Raw genomic sequence first — 17,326 nt, forward strand, 5'->3', positions numbered from 1 at the left:
AGAACTCGGAGGGCAATGGGAGGAAGGCTAGAGACTGCACAGTAGAAGTTTTATGTTCAGAGTAGTCTTGCAAGAGAACATACAATATATCTTAATGCTAGTAAGCATGGAACAGCAAATTAAAAGTATCCAGAAGCTGAGATTTTTTTTTGTCACAAAATACATTTTCTGTAAAAAAAAATACAGACCATAGATGTCTTAAGTAGTGTCCTGTTTTAAATATAGGCTACACAAAACACAATGAATTCAAATGTGAAGTGTTATAACTCTATAGCTGCCATTTTATAGCAATACATTACACAGAATACCTACCTAACCTAATAACTACTTCCATCGGGTATGTTAGGTAATCATTATTACCCAGTCTGTTTTCAAACCAAGACAGACAATGTATTTTGAATACATTCCTCTATACCTACCAAAGCAGAAACACGGGAGAAAAAAATCTACTTTCATGTCACTACTCACTTAGTAATTTTTCTATTACAGTAAGTGATTAAACAGATACTTTTGCATGAAATTAGAATTTTTAAATTTAATCTGTTAGATTGTTTAAAATACGTTCGGACACTTACTTTAAAAGGATGGAGAGTAAAACGGTGCATTTCAAGACAGTTAAAATGAAACAACAGAAACTGTACCAGTGCTGGTTTATAACCATGCAGGGCTCTTATTTTTAAAAGACTACCGATAGAAATGGAGTGCAATATCGCACACTGAATGTCTGTTTTGAAGTACAGAATGAATGATTTTGAATAAAATACAAATATTTACAATTAAACTTCCACTGTCAAATGAAATGCAGGTATCACTCTAACGCTTACTTGTATAAATATGTAGACATTTAAAAGTTCGAAGAAAATTAAATTCAAAATACCAGGCAGCATAATAACAGACTAAACAGATCTAAAAGTACTAAAGCATGCAAAAATACAAGTGCACGAGAAACACTGCAAGCGTCAAGGCAATTTCATGCAAAAGCCTTTTGTAGTAGTACAATAGTTCTAGAGATATATTTTAATCTGGTTTTGGTCTCATCTGGCACAATTTTCTTATTTAGATTATTTAACAGATGTTTTTCATTAGTGTAAAACCTGCCACTTTGTGGACTTCAGCATAAAAGACCTTTGTACCCAAAGTTAAGAAGGGTCATGATAAAAGGGCAACAGATTTGTCTGTAGGATAACCAGCTGCAGCTAAAGATATTAGTTTCACTATGTTCCCCCAAATGAAAACTAGTAAGTTTAAATACGCTCATCTCTACGTTTAAATGAAATAGATGTCAACTTCACTGGCAATCTCTCTCTCTGTCTCTCCTTGTACTGGATTAATTATACAAAAAGTGTACTTCTTGAATCAGGCTAGTGCAAAATAATCCAGTAATACTTTCCCACAGGAAAAAGCATACTTGTCAAACACAAAACATTTCAAAGGAGCGTGTCAGTTCTGACATAATGCTATCAGATAGTTTCTTAGTAGAATTCAACATGATTTCCTGCCTCGTTGTTAACTTGGCTAATTCCACACTCAATCCAAATGACCTCTCCTGATTATATGAAATCAGTGAAACTGGCTTCCCAGTCCTTTCAGTTAAGAAAGTCAAATAGCATTGTGGTCTGAAAAGCCAAATAGCCAGGTACCTGTAGGGTGAGGCAATGTTACTGTATAGTCAAAAATGTTTAACAAATTAATGCTGTATACACAAATGTTGTGTACAGCAAGATATGAAAATAACAATCCTAAAATCTGTAGTGTTATGTAATATTTTCACTCTCTCTCATTTCCATTACATTAAATACTGATATTTGGCAAGCTATGACAAACCACAAGTTGTAAACTCTACCTATTTTGGATTACTGTTTGAACACCACAGACTTACGGCACAGTGCAAAAATATTACTCTGTCACTATGAAATTTTTGATTTCACAATGTTTTATGCATGCATCAATGGGACACCACTGACATTACACGCTGCTAGAAATAGTCTTATCAAGAGACTGATGAAGCATTCCTCAAGCCACTGATAAACTAAAGGGGATGTGAAACAATATATGATAGCAAACAAGCATATTTAAAACCAACAGCATGGACAACCTACGCCTAAGAATTTTCAGAACTGACTGAGATGCTTATTTGCCTAGTTTTCAGAGGGTGCTTGTTTCTTCCTAAATAAGTACCGAGAGAAATGGAAGTGGTTAATACTACACCAATGTTCTAAAAGGATATATATTCTGATCCTGCTGATAACTTAGAGGTTAACTAGCCTGAGATTAATTCCAGACAAAACTATAGAAAAATGACATCAAATAAACTGATAAAGGAGAGGAAAATTTAATGTAAATGACTTCATTACCCTTTATCTTTCTGCAAGTGGAAGTACGACTCATAAATAACTCTATAGCTATGGCATTTAGGAGGCGGTCTAACTGGAATGTTTTCAGGTACCACAATAAAAAGTCAACAATAGAAAACAGGCCAAAAGAACATCTTCATTAAGTAAGAATTAGGTAACAGAGTTATTGATCAAAACACCTGTCAGTGAGATACTAACCACGGACTGGAAATATATCTATTCACTCCAGGGAACTCAGCACTAGACCCACTACTAGTGAATGACACAAAAAAAGTTGTAGCTCTCTGTATATAGCACTAGTAACACTAATAAGAGGCTACTGATCAAAGCCCTTTAAAGAATGTTGAAAAAATGGAACAAAAAACTTGAAAAAAAGTCTTACTGTGAAAGACTGAAAGACCTCAATAGATATAGCTTACCAAAAAGACAGAAAGGACTCAATTAGAATTCAAGCAGTTGATATAACAGAAAACAGGATACGATAGTGAACTTCAGAGAAAGGCAGAAGAGAAATATTCATTGGCTGGAACCGAGACAAATTAAAATTAAAAACTAGATGGGAAGGTGTTGGGATAAGTACCAAGGTATCTAAATCTAAACATGAGAACAAATTAAACTCTGCAGTCAAATACAGACCAAACTGTACTCTCTTGATATCTACAAATTCTGTCTAAATGCCTTTCCTGAACAATACACTGTAGTGAAACAGTGCGCTCAATACAGGGGTAACTGGGGGTAACTTAATGGCATGAGATATGTAATGAGTAATGAGTATGAGGCATGGGTAATTTATCTAATGGTCCCATTTGGCTTAAAACACTATTAACAGAATCTCTGAATTTATTATACAAAATATTAGCAGTTCTTTAAGAATAGCAAAGTTAGTTATTATTCAAGAACTCCAAAGCCACTGTTATTAGTGTACAATTTACATTTGCTGACACCAAACCGAACAGCAAGGAGACATACTGTATTGCTGGACAATGCCTGATCAGTTATTTCTGGTTTAAGAAAATGCTAGGAGTACTAGAAATGTAGTTAATAAACATTATTGCACAGAAAAAGTATCACAATTCTATATAGAAACAGACACATTTCCCATTCCAAAGTGAGTAAGTACCTGTAAGTATATAGCATTCACAACACACACTACCAACTACTTATAAACACACAAACAGCATTCACAAGAAAGTATAAAAGTATTTTCATGAACGCAGCAGCATGAGACTCTGGATTGTATTTAATATACAGAAGCATAAATAAAATAGCAAAATACCTGTACAGGTGTCTTAAAATTGGAAAAATACAAAAACAAAAAAACCTCCACACAATTAAAGAGCTTCTAGAGTTGTTACTCCAGCCCCCAGCAAAGTCCAGTGGAAAACAAATAAATAAATTAGATGACATCAGCATTCAGATTGCAAGGAACCTCAGAATATCATCTGTTCTAGCCTCATGCTCAAAGCACATGACATCCACTGTTCTCCCCTCATCTACAGATACAGTCATTATATAAAGCAATCAGGTTGGTCAAGCATGATTTACCTTTGCTAAATCCATGCTGACGCGTTCCAATCAACATTTTCTCCCTTCATGTGCCAGGATTGGCTTCCAAGTGCCACTCCAAGATCTCCTCCACAAGCTTCCCAAGGACCAAAGCAAGGCTGACTGGATTACCTTCTTGCCTTTTCTGAAGATGGGTGCAGCACCTGCAACATCCTCCCACCACAGAGGAATTCCGCAACATTTCAAAGATGACAGACAGCAGCAATGACATCAGCCAGCTCTCTCAGCACCCTCAGATGCATCCCATCTGGTCCCATAGATCTGAACGGGTCAAGATTTCTCACATAATTCCTGACTCAGTCCTCTTCCACTACTACTAATTCCTCTCTTCTTCGAACCATGCCTCTAGGCACAAAAGCCTAGGAGACGTCATTCAGCAGCAGGCCCATATTTTTCTGTGCTTATTCTTTTACTGTTCATGTAGTGGCAGAAGTTCTTCCAGTTGCCTTTGACTTACCTTGCCAATTCCAACTCTAGCTGAGCTTTGGCTTTCCTAACACCCTCTCTGCATGTCCTGACATTTCCATATACCTCCTTTATAGTTTGTCCTCACTTCCGTGTCCTCTACGGACATCAGTCATGAGTTCCTTGTTTAGCTAAGCCAGTCTCTTGACACTTCAACTCCCCCTCCCCACCCCCAGCTGAGTACTGGAAAGGACCATTCTTCTATTTGGAGGAGACTGCCCTTAAAGACCTGCCAGGATACCACCTACCAGTTCCTCAAATAAGACAAAGTCTATTCTCTTGATATTCAAGGTCTGTACTCCGCTACTTGCCTTCCTCACTTTGCACAGGAACCACAGATGATAGCAACACAGAGATAAAGGATTACTACTGTCCTCCTTAATCCATTACTAATCTTTTTTGTTTTGTTTTGTTTTTTTTAAAAGCAAACCACTGTTAAAATACAGGCATCTGAAATTTGGTAGAATAGCCTGCTGGAAGCCCAAATTAGAGAAGTGAATTTCTGAAGGTATATCTATCAGTAAATATGTTTTCTGAAGGATAGTATTTAATAAATATACTTTAATCAAAGGACTACATTAGATCACAGATATTTAGGGAAAAAAAAACAATGGGAAATACAAACTCATAGTTGAATTTAAGTAATGTTAACTACTCAAAAAGTCAGCATTTCTTCCTCAGCAGTTCAGCTACTCTAGCCACTTACTTCGTATCTCCATTCAATAGCATATCCATCATAGGGAGGCAACTAAAATTGTTGATGTACAGTAAAAAAATATTAAACATCCCAAAATACTATCTGTATATAGGTGTGACATTTAGAAATTATCCATAAATAACTTCAGTACTTACATAAACGTAGTCATCTCAAGGTAACAAAATATGCTATAACTACTTAGCACTGGAGAAAAACTAAATCTTGTAACTCTAAAGTAAAGAACTTGGGTCAGGCACCAAAGCAAACAATCCTACTTGCTCTAAAATCATTGAGATCTTTAATGATAAGAACAGGTAGGAAAAATAATTCTAATCCTATTTAATATTCTCTTCAAAAAGGTGCCCAGATACATATAGAAATCTTCAGACCCTTCTAGCCAAGACAGTTTAATTTCTTACAGTTCAGCTAACAATTTTTTTGAAGTTTGGAATGTCTAGAAATATTTCTACCTATTTCTATCCGGTTTTATCATTAATCAATGCATTTATGCAGTAATTTCCTTATTTGTACTCTATTTGCACACTGCATGTCTTGGCTACAAGGGGCAGTGAAAATTAAAAAATGCTAGTAGCTACAAATGTGCAGCACCTGAGTGCCACCTACAGGATGAAAACAAATGTAAAAGGAATATTTTTTAATTACTAGGCTAGAAGATTGTTCACTTTGAAGAATTTGGCAGATCACTCCAGCCACTGACATTTTACAAAGTGGATGTAATGCTGATGAATTTGATTCCTATTACAATGATGGCAAATACTTCCTTTATCTGCATGTATTTTTTCATTTAACCATCTGTTCTATACTTTCAAGTTTAGGTTTAACCTTTCTAAAAGCAACAGACCTGTGGAATTTCTCTAACAACTTGCCAGAATAACTGGGAAATTCTTTTTCCTGAGGTTTCCTATCTAATACGAAATTGGAAAGCCTCTCAAATTATTTTTTAAAAACATACACAAAAGGTTCAAATACATACTGAAATCACTAAAACTAACTTACTTCATCATTCTGAGCCTCCAAGTATGATTGCATATAGAAGTGGTGGTGCCTGGGATCTCAGTACCATGAATTTGAGAAGGTGTCTATTGTTTCCATACTGTTTCTCTGAAACAGATGTGCAAACTTGACTTCACAAATGGATTTTGTATTAAAAGAAACAAGATACAAATGAATACAGATTTGTTGAAAAAGTTATCCTTGTTAAAAGACATTACTCTAAAAAATATTATTAAAAGTTCAATTATTCTATTTGCAGATTTAAATTTCTGATGAGATGAACAATTTTGATAGATATCAGATGTTCCTTGGCCCTCTGACACGTTACTCAACATTCCCCTTCAAGCTATGCCTAGTGGATCCAACTTTTTGTTTGGTATTCACACCTCCTACACCTATGTCTGCTCTGATCAACACCACTTGGACTACAGTGGGTGGTAAAGTCCCATGAGAACATTATCAATCATCTCCAGTGCACTTACAAAACAGCTCAGTATTTCAGATAATGAAATGGTCTGCAAATAACAGGCTGCTTATCTTACTTCATCTCATCAGACCTCAAAGTTAATACCTACTCAGATCAAACAATGCTATGCCTTTGATTTTCATGTCGGAGGATGCCAGACTATCATTTGGAAAGTAACAGATTCTAGAAGTTGATGTTACTTGTGATACTAAGTGGTGGCTCCCAGGGCTATGGCTCCCAACTGTATAACTGGATCTAATAAATAAAGCCCTCTTCTGAGATAAGATAGCCCATAACGCTACTGCTATTGCCCTGTAAGACTGGAATAACCACAAACACACAACACCCACCTTCTGGATGAACTGCCAACAGCTTATGGAACACCTACACAAACGTTCCTGAAAATGTGAAAAACACCATGCAAGCTTGGACATAGAATACCTCATGTATTCCAAAGCATATGCTCAGATTTGTGTCTCCTTCATGCCACAGACTTGCTGTTACACCTTAAGCAAGTTTGGTTCTGGTAGCCATCCCTGAAGAACCCAATGGACAGTTAAAGATTGCTGGGCAGACTGTTGGACAGAGGGATAGTAAGTATATACAGAGTCAAATGTCCTATTTTAAAGATTTTGTTTGGCTTCCCTATACTTCAGGATACTGTTTCAGAAAAACTTTCCTTGCAGAATTTTTTTTAATTTCTATGTTCTTCCCCTTCACAATCTGATATAGCTATCTAACACCAATCTTTGTCCAAAGCCCACCATACAAGAACCTAACCTAGATCATTCCTAATTGTTCACAAATTTGAAAGACTGACACACTTTTATTCAGACTTGCGTCCATGATCAAGGACAGCATGTTGACCCTAAGAAGGTTATATTTTTTTCCACATAGGAGAGTATTATAAATAACATCAAAAAACATTATATAGGTGCAGGATTAATCTATCACTGAAGACAGAGTATTGAAAAACAGGAACTGCTTCTTCCCGCAGTTAGAAAACTGCTTCAGTGCAATGTTCCGGCAAGATCTGAGACAGAAAACTACCTGATGTATCCTTGCCCCACACACTGACATATGATCATTTTTACTGACACAAGATAAATATTCATGCAGTTTATCACTGGGATTTTCCATGGATCTCAACCCTAGGACTAATAATCAGCTTTTGAGATCTAAGTTACCCATCATCCTCCTTGATTTCAGTTTACTTTGCTGCGGACAGCTGGTCCACAACAGAGATGGCACAGCCACCAACTTCCAAAGCAGCCACACAGCACAATATCAAAGATGGCAGAAAGGAGAATCAGCGGACAGATTTTAAAGGATGTTTTGCATATGTCCTCTGAAACAACACCTGGTTATATCTAGCACAGCCATCAAGACAAATGTGATTCAAATTATGAGGAGATCAAATATCTTCCCTCTGATAAACATGTTTTACTCACCAGATGTCTCCAGGCCCTTCAAATCCACAAAAAAGCAGGACCTTTAAATGTCATATAGTGCAACTCAGGTGCATTTACAGGGAAAAAAAGAACGAGCAACAGAAAGCCAATGCTCAGGAAATCAAGTCTTATGTACATAACACTACAATTCTAGGAAGAGATGAGATTTACGTATGGGCCAAACAGTAATGGATTACCATTAATTCACAGATCTGACTACACATATCTTGTTGACTCCATACAACTTGCCACAGCAGAAAAGTTAGTTGCTTTTAACTAAAAGTGAAATCATATGACAGATAAAATGAATGCTCATTTAAACTACAGATTTTGTTTACTGTATCTTTTTATGCTGAATGTTTGATGTCAAGTGTTCTTGCTCATTTATTTCCAGCTATTTAAATATACTGTGTCTCCTCTTCTCCTCTTGTGAACACAAAATTACAAGGAGCTTTGAAATCAGCACTGTCATCTGGACCAGGAAAAGAACTGCCTGGAACCTACTCAGATTTGCTCTAAATACAAAACTGCTGTACTCTCCCTGGTGTGCTTTTCAGGTTCGAGTCAGTACTGGAGAAGTTGCAGAAAAGGACACTGAATTTCCTGCTTAAATCCCATAAGTATTTTACTTGCTGGAGCTGCTCACACTTAAAGTGGTTAATAAAAGTTCTGTTCTTGGCAGTGTTCTCACGGGGGCTTTCACTGTTCCAAAGAAAGGTTAGACAGCCAGCAATACTTAGGGTTGTATACTAATATTAAAAGATTATCCAAAATAATGCAAATGTTCCTACTTCTCTAAAAGCACTGCCTGCTTTTAAACACAGGCAACACAGGATTAACCAATATTATCTGACAATGAATGCTCAAAACTTGTAATGATGTTGCTTTTAAAATAGTATCAAATTCTTAAAAAACATCAAATCAATATTCATCAAGTTGCAAATATCAGGGTACTCTGTTCCTTTTCTCTTAATAATCCAATCTGTCTTACAATTGAGATAATGGTTGACTGTCTGCCACAACTGACAACAGTCCCTTCTTCAATATGATATAGTTATTATTACTTTTACTAGGTATAAAGCCATAAAAAATGAATAACCTGAAAGGGGTGCAAGTCAGATATGCGTATTTCTGGTGACTGTAAAATAACAGTTGATTTTGAGTTATGCCTTCTCTTTTCTAATCAACAGTTTGAATTTGTATTTTATCTCAAAGCATATAACACCATCACAACAAATGTATCTTCAGATGTCTTAGTCCAAAGCCTTTGCTTCACAGATATTGATACAGAGATATTTTTAATGGAAATTTTGAAATCTCTCTTTAAAGCATTTAAAGAAAAAGATACTTACCTACGACTAGTTGTTTTCTTTTCTGCCTTAGTTTCCTCCTCTTGAAGTGGCAATTTAGCAGTTTCATTTGTATCAATTTTCAACTTTTTTGCAATGCGTTCTTTCATTTGAAATCTCTCATTGCTAGTGACTTCACCTTCTACACTATCAGTATCTTCATTATGTTCCTCTTCCTCCTTCATTGATTTAAAATCAGAAAATTGCTGGTTTAGTTTTTTTTTTTTTTTGAGTACAGAATTTTGAATGTGGAAACTTTTTCTTACAAAGATTATCTTTCAAAAAAAATGTTAAATTCTTTTTTAATTGCATGAAAACAAATCTTTCTAACTAATATCTCCTTATTTGCCTCAGAAGAACACACAAATTAGAAACACAGCAATAATTTTTTCATACACAAATTACATCTTTTTTGTATCACTTAGACAACTTCATAAGAAACCCTCCTAGGTCTAAAGAAGACCACATAACAATGTTGTACCTATCCGATCATTGTTTCTGGATCCTATATTTGATCAAGGCAATACATAAAACACTTCCTTAATTTTCCATTAAAAAAAAAAGTCCTCACTACAAATATCCTACTATGAGGTTATTATACAATCATGACAGGATGGAAGAGGTTTCTCTCTCAGTCTCTGGGAAGGAATTTACAAATGCCACATTGATCAAAAGAGGTTGTGAAAACCTGTAAAAATCAATCATCCCTGCTTGCTACAGAGGTACTATGTTTCCCAGCCTGACAGAGGAAGGCAAAAGGGGATAAACCACCTCAGTTCAAAGATGATTGGGAGGGAGAAATAAATTATTCCTCTCAACAACAAAACAGCAACCTGAGTGGACCAAGGGATCTAAGTTTGACTCCTGCACATCAAAGCTTCCCTGAAGAAGGATGTCTGCATGAATCTTCACAGAAAGATGCCCACTCAGACAAAAATCAGATTGCCAGCTCTTTATATTTATTTTGGAGTGGTGCTAATTAGCCGAAGAGACAGCATACGATGCTAAGTGATGGCAATTTTAACCACATGCAGAGATGTGACAGTCTCAGAAATGGTATTCAAGAGGACTGTACAAAACTCCAGGAGATAGCCAGGATGTCAACACTTGGAAAGCAACACTCTAAAGAGAATACACACATTTTGGGTGTGACTTGGAGGTGGGAGGAGGATCATGATGTCCATGTCCACATATACGAAAAAAAAATACAAGAAAAAAAAAGCAGCAAGAAGCATAATTTGGGAAGGGAGGAAAAAAAAACCCCACAAGAATTGGATTTTTAGATATTGACTTTGAGTCACCGTTTAGCAATCTTCAGAGTATCAGGCTTAGATATTAATTTAGACAACAGAGGGCTATTTGAATATCTGAAAAATTACTAGTTAAATGTCATTCTCAGAAAGTCTCAGAACCCTTCCAACACATAAATACTCCTGTACAGCAAGAAGTACAATGGAGAAGAGTACCAGAACCTAAACTCATACTACGTTTTGTGGCTGGAAACACAACACACAGAAAACAGGCTGGAAACTGACAGTTTTCTTTTCATTTATGCAAGGCAATGGGATAGGTTGGGTCTTTCCTCTGTTTCCACAGGGCATGGTAGGTGCAGTACATATGCATGGTAGGTGCAGTACCTATGCATGGTAGGTAGATAAGGAAGACAGAATCCTTTTCAGCATTCGATTTGGGGAATGGGGGTTGTATTCCCAGTCAAAAAAAATACATCCCTGTCCTCTCAACAACAACTCAAAGGGCTATCCCCCAAGACCTATGGCTTGAGGCAAATACATACTTCAGCTGGCAATTTTATTCTGCGCAATATATGACAACCTCTTTGTAACTAAAATAGTCTCCATGTTTGGTTGTTTGTCCATTGTATTACTGCTTGCTTATCCAAATTTCCTGTTTGCCAGAGATGACATTCTCCCTCAATACTATTTTTAGTGAGAGGTACTTACTGAAATTTTGTTTTCTTGGAAAAATCTTTCCAACAGGATTTTCACTCCTACAAAAATTTCCCCTCAAAAACTGGAGTTTCATTAACAGGGTTTTCTTTAGTACAGATTGTTTTTCCTTAAACATGGAACATGTTTTCATAAACATTTTTTTTGTCATGGAAGCAGGGTTTAGAAAAGTGGTATTTGTTTCCCCTAAGAATATTTAATTCACACACAACAAAAAATAAAGATTTATTTATTTAAAAAATGTTACTGACCTCACTTGAACCCCTTTCTTCACCTGTTGCTTCACTAGAAGAAGAAAAATAATCATTACTACTTTGAAGTACTAGAGGAAGATTAGAATAGTATTTAAAATAAACAAAAACACACCAAAAAGCAGTACTTGAATTAAAAATTCTGTTCGGTTACCTACTTGAAATTTCAGTCAACGCAGTCATTTATACCATGCTCACCTTCATCCTAACAGCATTAGTTAGTAATATTCTCTATCATTTCTAAATAGAAGTGTTTAAAAATCACAGGATAAAACAATAGGAAAACTCTATGCTGTCACACAGTAGATAAATTCTATTATTAAGCATATCTTGAGCTATCCAGACAAAACAGTGTCTCTGATAAGATAGAGAATTATTACTATTTTTCTTTTTAACTTTAAACCAAATATCTTGATTCAAGAAAGTATGACTAGGCACATAGATAAAAGACTATAGGGTAGTTGTGGAAATCAATCTGCATGAAAATGTAGACAATCAAGTACTATGACACTGTATACGTGCAGTATCTTACAAGAATAAGTACCAAAAAAATAAACAACAGTAAGATAATTGCGTCAGACAGAATACACAAGTGAGCATGCCATCATGTTTTTGACTACCATTTACATTGGACTGAAGTAAAACAAAACAACCCCCTCAAACAAACTTAACTCACTCTGCTAGGACAGATGTTTTTGATCTCATATTCAAGCAATCCCTAGCATTTCACTGTAAACATTCTGCATTTAGGGAAGCCTTTTTTATATACATGCGCTGTCCTGGTAACTAGGCTTACCATCAACATTTTCATTTGTTACACACCTACAGTTTAGCGTACTAGAAAGGAATCTATTTGAAGATAATATACTAATGCTAACCTATCTACTGTTAACTGTCACAAACTAATAATAAAGACCCTTGAGGATTTTTCTGTCACCAAAAAAAAAAAAAAAAAATTAAAAAATTAAAAGTTATAGTAGAGAAACAAAGAAAGAAACATTGAAGGAGTCCCAGAAGTCAAAGCTCTGAGGTGCACTCCAACCCATCAATAAATAGCCAAGGTCACCAAAGAAACAATAAATTTATTGGAACCAATAATGGCATTAATTTCTTTTACAAAAATGAATCCAGAAAACTGTCCATGGAAGTAGTTGTTTCTTAGTAGAAGATTATAATAACAAAATTCTTCAAAAAGTATCAAAAAAAAAGATTGGGAGGTATCAGGTTTATAATTCTGATGCCTGTGCTGAGCAAATGAGTAGATGCCATAATAAAATGTAAAATAAATAGATGCCTGGAAATAATGATATAACTGGGATTTCTAACATGGCTTCTGTAAAGTGAACTGCCTTTCCAGCTTCTAGGAGTTTTCTGAAGGGGCTAAATGTGGGTGATCAGCTTGATGTATTATAATTGGACCCGCACAGAATGTTTAGCCAAAAATTTTCAAGGAAACTAAGCATCCCTTGGGTGATGGGAATGATTAAAAAAAAAAGTTAGGGGCAAACGATGAGCTCTTGCAATGGAGGGAGATCACTAGTGGTGCTCCACAGGAGTCTGTGCTGTGCCTTGGGCTGTTCAAACTCATTAACAAAGTGGGCAAGCAGCAAGGTCACTGAGTTTCTTGATAATACGAAGCTACTCAGGATAGTAAGAACAAGAGAAGACTGAACAGTTGCAGAAAGACCTGAGTGATGAGTCAGCAAAATGGCAGGTGAAATTTAAAGTAGATAAAAGTAAAATCATGCACGTGTGAAAAAAGGATCCCACATACAGAACAAAGAGCTCTGAACTGACCATCACCAATCATGAATAGATCCTTGGAGCTGATATGATACTTTCTACACAACTCTCTCAGCTTAATACTCAACAGTGATTAAAAAAAGCAAATTAGAAGTTAAGATTTGTTAAGGAGGTTAAGATTTATTAAGGAGAAATGAGAACAAAACAGACCATGTTTACTCAAGTGCATAAATCTATGATTCACCCGCACCTTTAACATATTGTGTAGATCTCAAAAAAGGTATTTTAGAACAGAAAAGGGTTCACAGAAGAGCAACAATAATAACCAAAGGTACAGAACAACTTCTGTATGAGGTAAAGTTGAGCAGTCTTTAGCAGGTCAGGCTGGAAAAGAATGGCTTAAGAAGGGATAATGGCAGAGAGAGATGGACGGGGACGGACTGCTCACTGTCTCTTCCAACAGAAGAATTAGAGATTATCAGAGGCTAGCAACAGCCAGCTTCAGAGCAAAAAAGGGAGGTACTTCTTCCTGCAACCGGCAGTAAACCCATGGAACTTCTTACAAAAGGATGCTGTAAATGCAAAAAGCATTACATGGGTTCAAGAGCAGACTGAGTAAGTACTTTGAAGAGAGACCTATTAAGGATTATTAAACAGATGAACCACGTACATCAAGCTGACAGTCCCCTTAGCTGAAAGCAGCTGGAGGCTGGGAGACTAGTCAGGGAAACATCATGTTTTCCCTGCTCTTATTCCTTCTTAGGCATCCACTAATGGCCACCATCTGTGACAGCATAATGGTTTAGAGGGACATTCGGTCTGACCTAGCATTGTCGTTCTTACTTTCTTAGAGAGTTACTGACAAACAATGAGTACACATGATGCTAACCAGGTCTAACATTCTGAAAGTAAATCTGTTTTGGAAATTGGAAATTGTGTATTAACCTTTTGACAGCAGGAACTGAGCTTAGGTGGGGGTCATCCTTCAGTAGGTCATGACTACTTTTACTTTTTCCCTTCATGCTCTGTTTAAAAAAAAAAAGAGAAAAAGGTGTTATAAATATCAGTATTTTAGAGAGTGGATGGTGAAAAGAGGTAATGGTAAGAAAAAGATCATTTCTTTCTTGCTATTTTCAGCCTAATCATTGAGCATAAACACGTCTAATAGCAGAAGAACAGAGAAAGCATCTTTTTTTCATGTCACTGGTTCCAGAAAGAGGAGCATCAAGCTGATTCCACGGATTTACATCTCTTTCAGCAATAACAATGCAGTTAGTTCTAAGATGGGGGGAAGGAAATTGGCCTATTACCACAGTTATTACACATCATAAAGATACCAGATACAGTACATATCTACCTGAGTGAATGAAAAGGTAAGACCTGACTTTCCAATGATGGCATACAGCAACTCAGAATTAACACGTACAAAAGTAGTACTTATCACTAGATCGGACATACTGTAGAGGCCTCAGAAAAAAAAAAAATAATAACCTGCAATACATCTTGCAGAAATCATCTACAGAGGCAAGAAATCAAATCAATCTAGTAACACACCAGATCATCAGGTATAAAGACACCAGTAAGAAAACATTTCCTGTGCTAATCCAAGAAGTACATTGAAATGTTATTACCTCTGTTATGGAAATACTCTGTATTGTGACTCAAAGGTCTCCATTTCAGCTGCAGCTTATATTCCCTTAATAATAATTCTGCAGATAATAAAATCACACTCAGACTTATAAGCACCTTCAATTTATTATTATGTGGAAAAAAGACTAACACATTTAGCAATGTGAAAAATTACTTGCTTCAACAAGCAATTTCTTTGTGCGTTAGAGGTAGACGGAACATATGACAATTGCTGAGTATCTTTGTGAACTGCTTGAGACAAGTATGGACAATTAAAAGAGCAGCGTGGATACGGAAGGCTTCAGTTTAAATACTAAGCCACAACCAGCAGGGGCCACAAGGCTCTGAGTGTAGTAATAGGTGTTAATGACCCTGAGGAGCTTCACCCGGGGTCTCCACCCCACAGCCCTCTGGCCATGAGCTCTATTTTAACTCAGGCCTGCAAACCCACTCCTTATCTGAGCTGTTAGAAGTCAACCTGTCTCTAGCCCTGTTTTGTGAATGGACCCACCTGGACCCACATTGTAGCCTTGTCTCTGTGTCCTGTCTCTGGCCCCATGTCCTGCTGCTCCGGACTGGGTCACCTGAACAGATCCTGGGCTTGGTTCATCACTTGCCTCGCCTGGGACTCTATGAACCCTGTTACTGACACCTGGCTCCGCCTGCCACATCCATATCCTGTGGGACTGCACCCCATCGGTGAGGGCACTACCTGTGCTGAGATCACCCTTGGCTTATTTTCCCAAGCTAGAGGCCAGCCCTTGCTGCTCCCTGATAGTTAGCTCAAGTCTTCTCGAGCTCTGAGCCAAACTGTGGACCCTGACCCCATGGCTCCTCCTGAGTGATCATCCTGGCCCTGGTCTCTGATCCCCCCGCAGTGCTAAGCTCCTGCCCACCCCCAGACTCCTGAGTGAAACTCTGTCCCATCCAACCTCTGGGGCTCCTCAGTGGCAGCCTGACTCCTTACCCAACCTCCTCCTTCCTCCCAAAACCCACCCAGCCTCCAGGGCTCCTCAGCAGCATATCCAGAGCAAAACAGTGTCTAGAACTATGGAGATACTGACAACCTATTAGAGAAAAACAATCAGGTTAGGAAAATAATTTTTCATTCTGTTATGAAGAACAAATAGGAATTCTTATAACCAATTGATACGGTTATTTTCCCAGCTACAGCTAGTCTAGAATTTATTCAGGACAAATATGAGGATAAGATCTTAAGATCGACTTGGAAGGCAGTATGCTAGTGTTGAAACTGTGTTGGTGTGGGGGATGGAATCAAGAGTCTGCGCTTAAAGATAAGTTCTGCTTAGGTCATTTAAAACCAAAAAGCAAATATTTAGCATGAAAGGGAAGAACGAAGCAACAGAATGAGATGCAATATTAAAACACAGATGTATGTTGAAAAAAGAAGGGCAATGACACGTTGTTAAGGTAAACAAGTACGGTTAGTCTGAATGGGTAAGCCAAAGCAAGAAACAACATCAGTTAAAACTACTGTTGTGATAAATCCCTGCTATCACTCTGACTGATGCCATCTCACTGTACCATTATATGTCATCGCATTCACTGCTTTCTTTTCTGTTTTACCATAAATCCTTAGGGCTGAGGACCACCTTTCAGTTTATGTTGGTACAGGACGAAGCACAATGCAGTCTGATCGTTAACTGAAGCAGCTAGGTACCTGAACCACATATACAAGCTAAAAAGCATACAGCCTTAGTGAAATCATTGGACAGCAGCAGAAATGAGGATGACAACTTGCCAAAGAAATATTTAACCAACCTTATTTGAGAGTCAAAGTCAGGTTAGGAAATGTTAGATCAAAGACTATCTAAGCAACCCTAGTTATGTAAACTCAGACAATTCATAACAGTGTAACATTTAATTATATGCTAATGCGCTATTTTCCCACACTATCACTGCCTCATTCTGGGCACAGGATAGATATGTAAGAAAATGGGATTAAGGATGCGCTGGCAATGAATAATTTGACATATGTCAAATTTCAAATAATTAATGTGACCATCATATCCCATTCTTGTAATTGAGGAGATGAAGGAAAAATAAAGTACACTCCACCTCTATGAATTCTAAACAGTAGAAATAGCTCCAAATTATGAAGTGTGAAACATTATGTTTAAGGAAATATAAAAATTATCATGCAGTAACTGAAGTCAATCAAAGTTAGAGAAGTTAAAAACTTCTGTTTACCTACACATCAAAATAGTAGAACTGTGAAAACTAAAGTAATTCCTAATATTATTGCTCAAAGCTCAGAAACTCATGAACAAGAGTAACTTTATAGCTTTTCACAAACATGTAAAAAAAAGTTAATTTTAAGTTGAAAAGAAAAAACGGAAGGATTAAGTATATT

At 36.8% G+C, this 17,326-nt stretch overlaps 1 protein-coding gene across 2 annotated transcripts in view; it reads right to left on the minus strand.

Moving 5' to 3' along the window:
* The window catches only part of LOC112987038 (CWC27 spliceosome associated cyclophilin), a 111,997-nt gene that overhangs the window by 88,347 nt on the left and 6,324 nt on the right, over positions 1-17,326 (minus strand). For both annotated transcript variants that reach the window (XM_064502293.1, XM_026106693.2), the window contains exons 8-10: positions 14,269-14,348; positions 11,581-11,614; positions 9,366-9,541 (exon numbers count right to left, since the gene is read on the minus strand). In XM_064502293.1, the coding sequence (XP_064358363.1) occupies positions 9,366-9,541; positions 11,581-11,614; positions 14,269-14,348 (290 nt within the window). The remainder of the gene's footprint in view (positions 1-9,365; positions 9,542-11,580; positions 11,615-14,268; positions 14,349-17,326) is intronic.

This window comes from Dromaius novaehollandiae, chromosome Z (genome assembly GCF_036370855.1).
Source record: "Dromaius novaehollandiae isolate bDroNov1 chromosome Z, bDroNov1.hap1, whole genome shotgun sequence".
Classification (NCBI taxonomy): Eukaryota; Metazoa; Chordata; class Aves; order Casuariiformes; family Dromaiidae; genus Dromaius; species Dromaius novaehollandiae.